The 12900-nt window shown below is 36.9% G+C and overlaps 1 protein-coding gene across 4 annotated transcripts in view; it reads right to left on the bottom strand.

Annotated features, from left to right (window-relative positions):
• Positions 1 to 12900, bottom strand: part of GABA-B-R1 (gamma-aminobutyric acid type B receptor subunit 1) — a 66010-nt gene that overhangs the window by 49849 nt on the left and 3261 nt on the right. For all 4 annotated transcript variants that reach the window (XM_083109978.1, XM_083109980.1, XM_083109977.1 and 1 more), the window contains exons 2-7: positions 8274 to 8411; positions 7770 to 7868; positions 6770 to 6904; positions 4492 to 4662; positions 2755 to 2971; positions 545 to 693 (exon numbers count right to left, since the gene is read on the bottom strand). In XM_083109978.1, coding sequence (XP_082966104.1) covers positions 545 to 693; positions 2755 to 2971; positions 4492 to 4662; positions 6770 to 6904; positions 7770 to 7868; positions 8274 to 8411 — 909 coding nt within the window. The remainder of the gene's footprint in view (positions 1 to 544; positions 694 to 2754; positions 2972 to 4491; positions 4663 to 6769; positions 6905 to 7769; positions 7869 to 8273; positions 8412 to 12900) is intronic.

Genomic DNA, 12900 nt, shown 5'->3' with positions numbered 1-12900 from the left:
CTTCAGAAGATATCGAAAAATGGGTCTCTGACTGGATCGCTTCAAAGGATGAGGACTTCTTTCGCCACGGAATCCGTAACTTGCCTGACAGATGGGCGAAAGTGGTGGCTCGCGATGGACAATATTTTTCTTAAGGTATTTATGTATTTTGTGTTTGAACTACAGCTTCAATGTGTGCATAAGAACTGCACAAATTAATTCCTAGACCAAATATAAGTCCAAGGAAATTCAAGGTGCTTTTCAATAAGTTCTTAACAGCAGCAATTTACTTCTATCACACACACAAAACATCTAATTATGGCTCTTCAATAATTTATATATCGTTTTCTCCCCAAAAATTACCATTCTGGGAAAACATTGCCTTTGAAATGAGCCATTAATTAATTTCTAGTATTTCCTTCACAAAGTAAACTGGATATCAAAAGCATTTAAAAAATATTTAAAGAATGAGGTACCAGAAAATGCACTGTAAATGATCTCTTAGGGTTTCAATGTTAAAACGTACAAAGAACATGTTCAAACTAACATCCTAAGAGCTACTCACCATGCCAGATATTGTCGTTTGGTTATTCTGATTCCACATTAGTGCTTCTGTTGTTAAATGGCCTTCGGCTGCCATTCGCATTTCCGTCTGATTGCATTTTATACCTTCCTCTTCCAACCTAGTCTCAAACCAATTGTCTTCATACCAACCTAGAAGAATGGCATACAGTTAGAGATGTACAGTACTTATGTGAGACGAAACTGCTTTTGAGCATTTGACCCAATAGACAAAAAGACAATTTCACACCTGAAGATAAAAAACAATCATGAGATCATTAAACCAACATTTAAGTTTTTCTAATATTTTAATTTCACTTGTAGCTAACATTTGCAATTTTTTCAAATGCAATTCTATAATAAAAGCTAAAGGGAACATGTAAATGTAAATTAATTTTCAAAATATATTTTCTGGCTCATAACCTGACCATAATTGGAGCGAGAAGTGATTGTGTTAAGAAAAATAAACAAATATCCTGTTTTCAGTAAGTGATGTATACAGGGTGTCTAAGAAAGTCTCACTTCTAGAAAAATATCTAATGCACTGTCTGACATATATAGCAGGACAAATCAGGTATCATATGTAGGGGCATTCCTGCCAGTTTTATTCCTGCCTGGATGATATATTATTGCTACTTAGCATCACCTGCTATATACCACTTTTGGCTAATTGTGATGGTGAGCATGAGTGATGATTAGATCAAATTGAAGGGACAATCACGAAGAACACATATGTCCAAGCAGGGTCTCAATCCCGGAAACTACGGAAACGAAATTGACAGTCTACCACCTAACGTGCTCAGCCACTGAACAGGCACCTTGAGTGACTACCACAGGTTGGCAACAATTGCTGCTGTACACTACTGAGTTTTTTGGTGTAAAGAAACCTTCTTGCATCTTCGAGGTCAACAGGGTGATCTGAGAGTGGGTAGCACAATTCATTAGCTTTGAATTATCTGGTAATACCAGGTGGTTATAATTAAAGTGACGGTGTTCAGAGTGGTACAGCACGATCTGTAATGAGAGTAGCAGTCTGAAACTTCGTAGATATGCTAATGAAGCAATATGCACGCGAATTATGCAAGAAAAAAGTTCCAATTCTCGCCACCAGGGTAAAAAATGGCACTGTAAGCAGTAACAACGTGGTATAGTTACAGGAAAAAGGCAGGAAAGATCAAACACATGAAAACAATGGTTCTGGCATGTTTATTAGGAACTATGGTTACAAGAACTGTTTAATACGGCCTCCCAAATCAGCAACATGCTGCATTCGTAACACGGCATGTCGACGGTTGCTCGCAGCATGTCTGGTGAAATCTGAGCGACATGTCGTTGTATGCTAGCCTTCAGATCAGGCAGAGACCGGACATGTCCCTGATAGACACGATCTTTTAAATATCCCCACAGCCAGAAGTGACATATAAATGTAGAGTATTACACCCTCATTCAGGTCTGCAGCTAGAATTGATCTCCAGGGGGGCTTTGTAAACCAAGTCCAGTTTTCAAAAGTTCAACCGTATTAAATGAAGGTAAATTGGGGGGGGGGCATTATATTATTATAAAACATACAATTTAGAAATATCATGCAAATACTCGTTTTTTCTATATCTTCTAAAACATCTATTGATATGTTAATTGACTGCTACTGACACCATCCCTTAATACACACTCTATACTATTTTTGATGATATAGGTATTTATATCATATATATTCATATCATATCACTTCAATCATAGTGCCTACCGTCCCCCGGCCGAAGCAATAAAACTCCTCTTCATTCCCAAAACTATGGATCTGTTGGCATTTGATGCAGCTGTGGATGATGATGACGTTCAAGTCCCAGATATTTGTCAAACGAGAGGCTGCAACAGGGGCAGGGAAGTTACAGATTAAGAAGCTCCCCTATGAAATATCTTTCTCAAGTCTAGAGAATCTTCTAAACACTTGCTGGTACTTAGATTTCTTCTCAAGAACAAGATGAACAAATATAATAGATGCTGTTCATGTTCTGTGAATTTATCCCTCGTGAACTTGTGAACAAAATAATATATGCTGTCTACATTTTCACTCTTCACCTCAAAGAAATTAGAATACAAAATACTTTTACCTAATGTCAAGGGAGCTGGCTACTGGCCTGCCGTCATTACAGCATATTCTATTTAAAGTTTGTATTAATTTATTTCAATTTTGAAACCAACAAAACAGCTATTTACCTATAAAAAACCAAACGTATGATCTCCCATACAAATTCTGCTTGTAAACTTCACACAGAACTTTCCTTGCTGCAACCACATAAAACAAACCGACAATTATTCGAGCATCTTGTCTCTTCAAGTTTTTCACAGCATCTGTGGGATCACTCAGGAAGCTCTGCCTAGTCACGATTTCAATACCAGCCTCTTTACATCTTGCCTCGAGATCCTCAACAGTCTACAAAAAACAAAAATAATACAGTACCACTGCCGTGTAGTAATATGTAGAGATATGAACAGTGACGTAGCTCGCAAAATGTGTTAAACATCCTTAAATTAAAACTAATAATAAAAATGTCTGTCTCTGAAGTTTATAATTACATAACATTCACATAATTCACGTGTCATTCTGAAGAACTATAAACAGTACAGCTTCCTTATTAGTTACACTATGAATGTAGCTCAACTGACAATGACAAAAAAAAATGGTATATGAAAAGGAATCTTAGAGTTTCAGTGTCAAGTGTTAAAAAAAACATTAAGTAGCAAATCTTTGCATCTACTGATAGAAGAGACAGCTTGGTAGTTGGTATGAGGAAATCAAAAGAACAGGAATGAAATTCAACACAGAAAAGAGTGAGATGCTAACAACAACAAGAAACAAGCCAGAAATGTACCATGAATAAAGATGGTCACGGACAGGGTAGTGGAGAGTTTCAAATATCTAGGAGAATAATTTAGAGAAGTGGAAGAAGAGATGAGGAGGTAAACAGAAGAGAACAAATGGGAGGTGGGCTCTATCGAAGTGTTCTAATATGGAACAGGGATGTACCTATGAAATGCAAGAAGGTAATATATAATACATACTATGTACCAATAATTACATTCGGAGAAGAGACTTGGACAATGACAGACAAAAGAAAGATGTACGCAGTGGAGATGAAATTTTTAAGGAGTATATTGGGGAAGACTAGAAGGGTTAGAATAAGGAACGAGGAGATCCGACAGACAGTGGGAGGTGGTGAAGCTCCAGGACAGGATAGATCAGGCACAGATAAGATGGTTCGGACACATGAAAAGGATGGATGCAGAAAGACTACCAGTAAGAGCTTACAATGCACAAGGAGTGGGAATAAGGCCAAAGGTGAGTTCAAGATGTCGGTGAAAAGAGCAGATAGTGCAGAGTGTTAGGAGAAAATCACAAGATTGGAACACCGTCGAAAGAGAGGAAGACTAGAAGAAAATCGAGAGGCTTGACTTCTATGCCGACCCAGATAGATGCAGGAAACGGTGAAGGATAATGATGATGACATTGTCTCTAGCACACTCTTTATAAATTCAACTTACAAAATCAATAATTTTTTTGTTACCATTATACATCATAAACAATGATTATATTTAACACAGTTTCAAAAATATTAAACTCTACAAGTTTTTTTTTCTCTTTTTTTATTTATTTGTGGGCAGAACATTTTGAAAATTAGAAACTTAAACCACATTCACTTTATACAAAAATCCCACTTTCCTTTCATTTCATATAACACACTTCAAAATCACATACTTCTAACCTAGACTCTTTCCTGCAATAAAATTAAGATAATTGTTGCCTTAAAATTACCAGCTAGGAAAAAATGCATAACTCTAGGTCAAAAAAGCAACATTGTAGTCATTTAGCAACAAAAAATGCCAATTAAGCATTCACTATGCATAATTTTTAAAATGTACATTATCCTTTCTGAAATGTGAGCAAGCACCTACCGATATAAATACTTCTTCTGCTTGCTGTAGGATAGCCACCCTTGTCCAACCAAACTTCTCCATCAACTTGATTCTGGTTGGATTATGAACAGTTGCTGAAGGATGTGTTCTGAACAATGTGGGAAAGCGATTGCGATCTGACAAAGCAGGAGAACTTGCACCATAGCACAGCTGTAGCAATAGAGAAATAGTTTCTGTTATGCAATATAACTTACATCATGAAAAATTTCAATAACCAATGGTTATGTTGTACAATTATATATTTATTCCAAGTTGCTTTGAAACAAAAAAAAATCAGCAACTCACTCAGTTTTCACAAAAATGTCACACAGTGTCATTGAATTGATTGAATGAGTTGGTGTTTTAAGTCCACTTTGTGCACAGTAAGGCTAATTCGGACTGGACCTACAGTTTAAAGTGGGTCCGAACCACTACATGCCTTCACCGGGTATCGAACCTGGGATCCCTCGATTAAAAGGCGACGACGCTAAGAGTGTCATTGAAATCGACAGGCAAGTAGTTTATTTTTACGAGACACATGGAATTATTATTATAAGAGAGATTTCAGCTGTTTGTGCTATATATTTAAATGGTTATGTTTAATTTAATTTACTCGCACGTGCACTAATTCCATTTGAAAATTCAGAATGTAATCTCTATCTCTGTGTGTGTGAGAGAGAAGAGAGAGAGAGAGAGAATTGCATGTATTTCTTACTATAATACAAGGTAGCGCAAAAAAGGTAGCATTTTTTGGAATAAGTGTAACACCATTGATTTGCAAGATACAAACGTTTTATTAACACCAAAACCATCGGTAAGAAATGCAGTTTGGATAGATATACAGTGATGACTTAAGTATGGAAGATGATGTCGGAAAGATGACGTCCTTGTTGCCGTACACACATCCGGAACCTCTCCTCAAAGTTCCGCATTGCCCTTGCCAACAATTATTGCAGCTGATGATGAGCAATGAAGCACATTTCCATTTGGATGGTTATGTCAATAAGCAAAACTGTCGATATTGGACAATGGACGACCCACGAGAATTACACCAGAGACCTCTTCATAGTGCTAAGGTGACAGTGTGGTGCGGCATTTTGAAAGTGGGAATCATTGGACCTTACTTTTTTAAAGAAGACGGGGCTACAGTAACAGTGACGTTGGAGCGCTATGTCGGCATGACTTGCAATTTTTTAGGTCCACAACTTTGATGTCGAGGAGTCAACATGGCAGACATGTAGTTACAACAAAATAGAGCCACTGCTCACACAGCATGACTTACGATGGCAGTTTTGAGCCAAATGTTTCCTCACGACGTAATCTCATGCTTCGGCGACATCTCTTGGCCCCCACGCTCCCCAGATTTGTCTGTCTGCGACTTTTTTCTGTAGGGTTACCTCAAGTTGAAAGTCTATGTTCGCAAACCTCGTACAGTTGACAAGCTGAAAGTTGCCATTCGTGAAGAAATTACACCTGTGCCAGACAAAATGTTGGCAAGGGCAATACGGAACTTTGAGGAGACGCTCCGAATGTGTGTACAGCAACAAGGAAGTCATCTTTCAGACATCATCTTCCATACTGGATATCTATCCAAACTGCATTACTTACCAATGGTCTTGGTGATAAGCAAACATTTGTATCTTGCAAATCAACGACGTTACACTTATTCCAAAAAAAAATGCATTCTTTTTGCGCCACCTTGTACAACAAGGAATAAATAAATAGAAGCAGTTAGCATAGAGAATTAATAAAAAATTGCACATACCAATATGCAAATGTTTAATGATATACTTATCACCTCACTAAACGCATGTGCTCTAGCTGGTATCGAATTAGGAAAAGATACTACATGTTTAGAAATGTACTTTAAAAAATATAGATTCATATTTCCTTTATATTCATAAAGACCGTAACTAAACGAGAGAATTGTTGTAGACACAGGCTACAATTATTGGTAGATTTGCTCATAAACTGATGAATTATCAGACGATAGGGTCCTAGTCCCAAAATATTTATAACTTACTGAGAAGTTACATGAACACTGTGGCTCAAACAGGGATCAAACCTAGCTCTTTCTGTGGCACTCCATGGCAATGTTCCACCACTAAGCTAGCAAGCCAACCTCTCGCCTTGCAACGATTTCCACAACTTGAATCTCTATGCTTTCTTCTAGCATCGGAGCCTTCTAATGTTGTGCACACACCTGGATTACTTCATAAACTTTACATATTCTAATCATGGAACTGGTAGAAATTTAAAAGCTCATGTTAAAACTTACCACAACCAAGTTCCACATCTTCGCAGCTTCTGCTACAGTCGTGCATACTGTACTACAGCCAGCGAGAAGCATTACCTTCTGTGGCTGATTGTATAGTAGATTATACATGACAGAAGCTCCAAGGCCAGGTTCACACTGTAGAAAGAGAGAATGTAGCATCTGAGCATGGTTGATTAATTGAAATGAAGAACTTGTGTTGTGTTAGCAACACCAGTTATGGAATAAATTTTCTCTTTGAAGATGTTATGTTACCCATTGCATACAACTGTGTGATCTAAACGCACTAGGCCAATTCTGCAACGATTTCCATACTGTTGGAATTTACAAACATGCAGGTACCTAAAATCAATGTAAAACAAATAAGATGATAAGCTACCAATCATTTTGTTTGATAAATTTCAAATCTTTTCTTTCATCTGGACATTGATGGAATAACACAGCCAAATGTTGGGTACACTTGGTACTGACCTCTGACACAACCAATGTTGCCAGTACACTTCGTAATTAAACCCGTAAATCATCTCTAATGCATAAAAACTTATCGTTCCCTTACCAAATCGATAAATATCCACACACACAATCAATACACATCGAAAACTTTTGCAAACAACTCCACAGCTTTATTTTATCCATGTTTGTTTTTACTTTGTACAAAATCTTTCTCACACCACGGTAATTTTTTCGCTTACTGAACATTCATGTAGCATTATTTGGTACTTTAGTATTATACGGACTACCTGGTTAGGTTAGGAGTATTAGCCCCAGTTTCAGGATCAACAAAATCATGTTTGCGAGGGGTTTTGACCTAACCTAACCAGGCATCCTGTATAACACTAAAGTACCCATTATTTTCTTCTTTAATGTTTAAAAAATATGCACATAAAGTTAATACCGAGTAAGTTTTGTCCCTCACTTTCTGTAAAAAAGTTACATTCATTCAAAATCTTGGTTGCATGACTTTTTGGACACACTGTACAATGTAGAAATAACCCAACATTACCTCACTGTCATTCCAATGTAAATTGAGGGTGAAGCCTGGAAGAAGGTCTTTCCTGTTGTTTACATCTTCAAGAGCAAGTGTTGCTGCTGGTTCGCAAGCCTGCAGAAACAATAATTACTTAACCAAGATTACAACCAGTGGGAAAACTCATTTACAATTATAAACTTAACGCTGTGATAAAATTTATGATATTACAAATCACAGCAGTGTAACTTTACTTATAAATTTTTTGAAGGGCTGTCAGAGGAAAAAGGGGGGGGGTTAAGGGATGGCCTCCACATCTTAAATATATATAATCTAATTTTGTCATATTGTGGAAAGAGAATCACTTGCAAATACTCCTAAATGAAAATTTAGACACTGTCAGATTTTAAATGCAAAAAGAAACTTTACATTTAGCATTATTATGAAGGCACTGAATTCAGCCTTTGCTAATATAATAATATCTATTAAAAAGACAAATTCATAGTGTTAATAAAATTACTAACAGCTGTAGCAAATTACCTGACCCCCTTGCCAGCCTCCTGTACCATTGATTGGAAATATACCTCCTATGTGCAACACTTTGTTCTTTTCAACTTTATGCAAACTACCAGTAGTGGCAATGGTTCCAATTATCAATACCAGGCACACAACTGTCATCTGAAAAGAGAATAACTTGATGTAAATATTGTACTGCTACGAGGGTCACTATTTATATTTTGAGCCTTGGCAACACTGATTGAAGTTAGGTGCGATTTGACGTTTGCACGGAATCGTCTGGCATTATTGACCATAACGTACTTCAAATGTTTTGTCAATACCTTCATTTGTGTTGTTTATGTTGCCTTGGAGATTGCGCGACAACAATAAAATGGAATTAACTCGTGAACATTTTCGTGCGATGATTTTTTTATGATTTTCGACGTGGATTATCAAGACAAGAGTGCATCGATCAACTTACTTCCACATTTGGCGATGAAGCCCCATCCTTTGCCACTGTGAAACGCTGGTATAACGAATTTAATCGTGGCCGCCATTCGCTCACCGACGAGATTCGCGAAGGTCGTCCAAAATCAGTTGTTGTTCAAGAAAACATTGATGCTGTGCAAAACCTAATACTGCAAGATCGTCATGTGACATACTGTGAGATTGAGGCAACCATAGGCATTAGTTCCACCAGCATATATAAAATATTACATGATAATTTAGCTGTGAGAAAGGTATGTTCTCGTTGAATCCCACACAATTTGACAAAAACTCAAAAAGACGCTCGCGTCAATTGGTGCAAACAAATGCTCAATAAATACAATCGTGGTGCTTCAAAAGACGTATATAAGATTGTAACAGGTGATGAATCATGGATATATGCATATGAGCCGGAACGTAAACAGCAGTCGACTGTATGGGTGTTTCAAGATGAACCCAATTTAACAAAAGTTGTTCGCGCTCGAAGCACATCGAAACAAATGGTCGCCTGTTTTTTCGAGAAAACTGGTCATGTGGCAACTGTGCCTTTAGAGGAACGTAGAATGGTCAACTCTGAATGGTACACAACAATTTGTTTGCCAGAGGTCTTCGGTCAAATACAGAAAACAAACGCCGTTGGATCATTCTTCATCAAGACAATGCCAGCTGTCATACATCTCGTCTAACAACCGACTTTATGAACAGTCAAAAAATCGAATTGATGGGTCATCTGCCGTACAGTCCTGATTTGGCACCCAATGACTTCTTCTTGTTCCCGAATGTCAAGAATAAATTACGTGGACAACAATTTTCGTCGGCGGAAGATGCCGTTGATGCGTTCAAAAACCATATTATGGAGGTGTCTCAAGAAGATTGGAAAAACTGCTTTGACAAATGGTTCGAACGAATGCAAAAGTGTATTGACCATAAAGGAGAATACTTTGAAAAACAATGAAGCAGTTTTCAATGCCAAATTCCTGTTTTTTCATTGTTAGGCTCAAAATATAAATAGTGACCCTCGTATAATGTATACTAACTAAAAGAGTACAAATTGGCATCAGAAGAAAGTTGGTGTTCTAAGTAGCTTTAGCTCTTACATATTGAGATTTACGAAATCAATGTTGTTGTTTTTTAATTCACAATATTAAAAATCCCTTAAAGGGTAGTACATGCAGTGTGTTAAAGGGGGAGGGATTAGAGTAAGCTCTTATGAAACGTCGAGGAATTATATAAAAAGTAACAACTCCAAGGGCAAAAAAAATTTGCAATGTACCAAGTGATGCAGCATCTCGACTAGGGAAACCTCACATAAACACCAACCTGAGTAGATATGAAAATGCACTAGAAGTAGGATCAAAATAGAATTGGTTATTCCTATGATTATTTTTACAAAGTTCAGTCATAAATCATTTTCTTTGTTCTAATCTTGTTCAGATTAACCCTAATGGAAATTTCTACTGTTTACCGTAGACAGAATTGACTGTTATCATTGTACTCTGCTGCGTTTTTCGGAAATCTACCGAATATCAATGGTTTCCTACTGAACACCATCAGTAAGCCTAATGTACATTACAGTAGAGCAACTACAAATGAAATAGTCTCTTCAATATTACATGTAGTGTATCTAGCTCAACATGTTGGCCGTAATTTAAGTTTTCATTCGTCTGATTAAAAATTTGTTTTCATATCTATTTGAAAATCTAGACACAGTAGGTGTTTCAAAACACCTATTGATCTACTGAAAACAGTAGACAGAATTTTCAGCAGTTAAGTGGCACACTTAAAGAGATAAATGAATGTGTAATAGTAACGGTTCCGATTGTTCTCCTAGCCGGAAAACTAATTATCGTAGAATTTTGGGAATCATTGTCACACGAAATTTGAACCTTCCTTAAAGTAATGAAGACTGTTTGGATTTCAAGAAAAGTTATTTATGTTGAAAAAAAACGTCAAAATCAACTTATGCAAACATGCACGCTTCCCATGGACAAGCTTCATTTGCTTTATTTTACTTCGCATATTGTGCCACTTTTGGCTAATTTGCGAAGATGTGGATTAGTGCTGAAATAGATGAATGTACTCTTACGAACACCCATGGCAAGATTCCAACCAGAGACCCCTGCCATCGTAGTGTGATGTGCTAACCACTCCGCCACGGGTGCTGGCCCATTGCCAAGTGACTGTAAGTATCGTAAACTAGTGGGAATTAATGTAGAAGTAAATCGGAACCTTAGTAGAATGCATTTATGGAATTTATTTAAATGCTAAAAGAACCAAACCTGGCCTGCCTAACTACAAAAGCATATATTGAATAAAATCTTACGTAATCGCAAAAATTCCACAGTATGTGTTAACAGAAGTAAATCGAAATCATAAAATGCATATTTTCCAGTTCTCTTAAGCATGTGTAACTACTTTAGAATGTACGGTTTGATAGTTTAGTAAAACGTCCTGTCCAGTAGCATCTACCATATGTAACAAAACTCTGCAGCATTCAATGTGCTTTAAAAATCAAACCATGTGAAAAGGTAACAGTTCATTATATCGGAGACACATTAAAATCGGATGTTTTGTGTTATGCATGGTTCGTACTTACCAATTGTGTATTGTGGAACATAGTTCAAGGTGCCATTATGCTTTTCATACGAAAACAAACACTTTTTCTACTAAAATAAGGCATTTTCCTAAGTGCTATCGCTTGCTTTGTGAATGATATCACTTCTTTTGTTTACGAATATCAGTGTTTCCAACTCCATTATGCAAGAAAATTGCTATGTTCCATGATGAAACTACCTACTATCGTGTTCGTCAAATTGTGCAAATTGTAGTAGGTGACGGATAGCCCCACGGACCATTTCCGATAAGGTTAGGTTAGGCAAGCATAGTTAAAAAAAAAAAAAAAAAAAAAATAATTGAAAACCCTGACAGGGAATTACGTCATCAAACATATGGAGCATCCGGTTCACGTATGAAAGCAATGACTATTGTGCGTCGGTGAGATATTTCTCCCGGTAAAATAGATGGTAACAGTTAGATATAGTGAAAACAGATTTCTTCAAATTTACAGGAGAAATGACGGGAACGTACTTACGGAATTGAGTCCTGTGGACTTTTGGAAGCTGGGAATAGTGTTTTTTCCATTCGTGCATCTTATTTGGCCGGTAAATAATGTCATTTTCAACATTAATGTATCTCCGTTGCAAGATAGCTCGTGCCACCATTACAGTCTACTTCGTGAATCAAATGATCCGTGCATTTGAATATCTAACCCCCTGTCAGTGTAGAAACCACACGGTAGTTTTACAAGATGACGTGTGAGCGGGTTTTTTCCCCAATTTAATTTTCTGTTTGCCTAACCTAACCTTTCGTGAATGGTTTGTGGATCAATGTTAGCCTAAAAACCATCATTTTTCAGTTAATAAGTGTTAGTGTAGCAACCACGCAGTAGTTTTACAAGATGACGTGTGAGCGGATTTTTTCTCCCCCAATTTAATGTTTGCCTAACCTAACCTTACCTTCCGTGAATGGTTTGTGGATCAATTTTCGCTTAAAAACCTTTTGTGAATGGTTTGTGCGGCATTTTTCGGTTCATAAGTTTGGAAACACTGCATATCAGCTGACGATAAACAACGTGAGTCAAGATTTGCCCGCCATATTGTGTGTAACAAAAGTGAATTAGCAACGACCAATAAATACTTGTAATGTGAATAATTACGCTTTTTTCAGTGAAAAAAACAATCCCAAGTTGAAAAATGTTCTGCTATGCATATAAAGTAAGTACAAATGTAAATAATTCGGAAATAGTTAAATGTGTTTTCACTATATCTTACTGGTACCAAATAGATTCCACGATGAAAGAAAATACGGTAACACTTTCGTTTAGTCAAAACGGATTTCTTCATTTTTACAGAAGATACTACTTACGCAAATCACTTTCTGTAGCATTGTTGATGTTCCCGAATGTATTTTTTGTCATAGTTTCATCTTTTTTAGCGGTTAATTCATGTTTTCATGTATTGCAATTGCCATTTCTTCCATGTACTTCCTGTACGTGAAGCGGATGTTCCGTGTGGTTCATGATGTAACCCCCTGTCAGTGTTTCCAACCACGACATTGTTTTGCAAGAAGATGAAAAAATCAAATATGACTCCAAATTTTAACTATGTTTGCCTAACCTAACTGA

The sequence above is a fragment of the Lepisma saccharinum genome, chromosome 23, assembly GCF_977018435.1.
Source record: "Lepisma saccharinum chromosome 23, izLepSacc3.1, whole genome shotgun sequence".
Lineage (NCBI taxonomy): Eukaryota > Metazoa > Arthropoda > Insecta > Zygentoma > Lepismatidae > Lepisma > Lepisma saccharinum.
The sequence above is the reverse complement of the archived record's forward strand: the minus strand, read 5'-3'. Positions and strand labels throughout refer to the sequence as shown.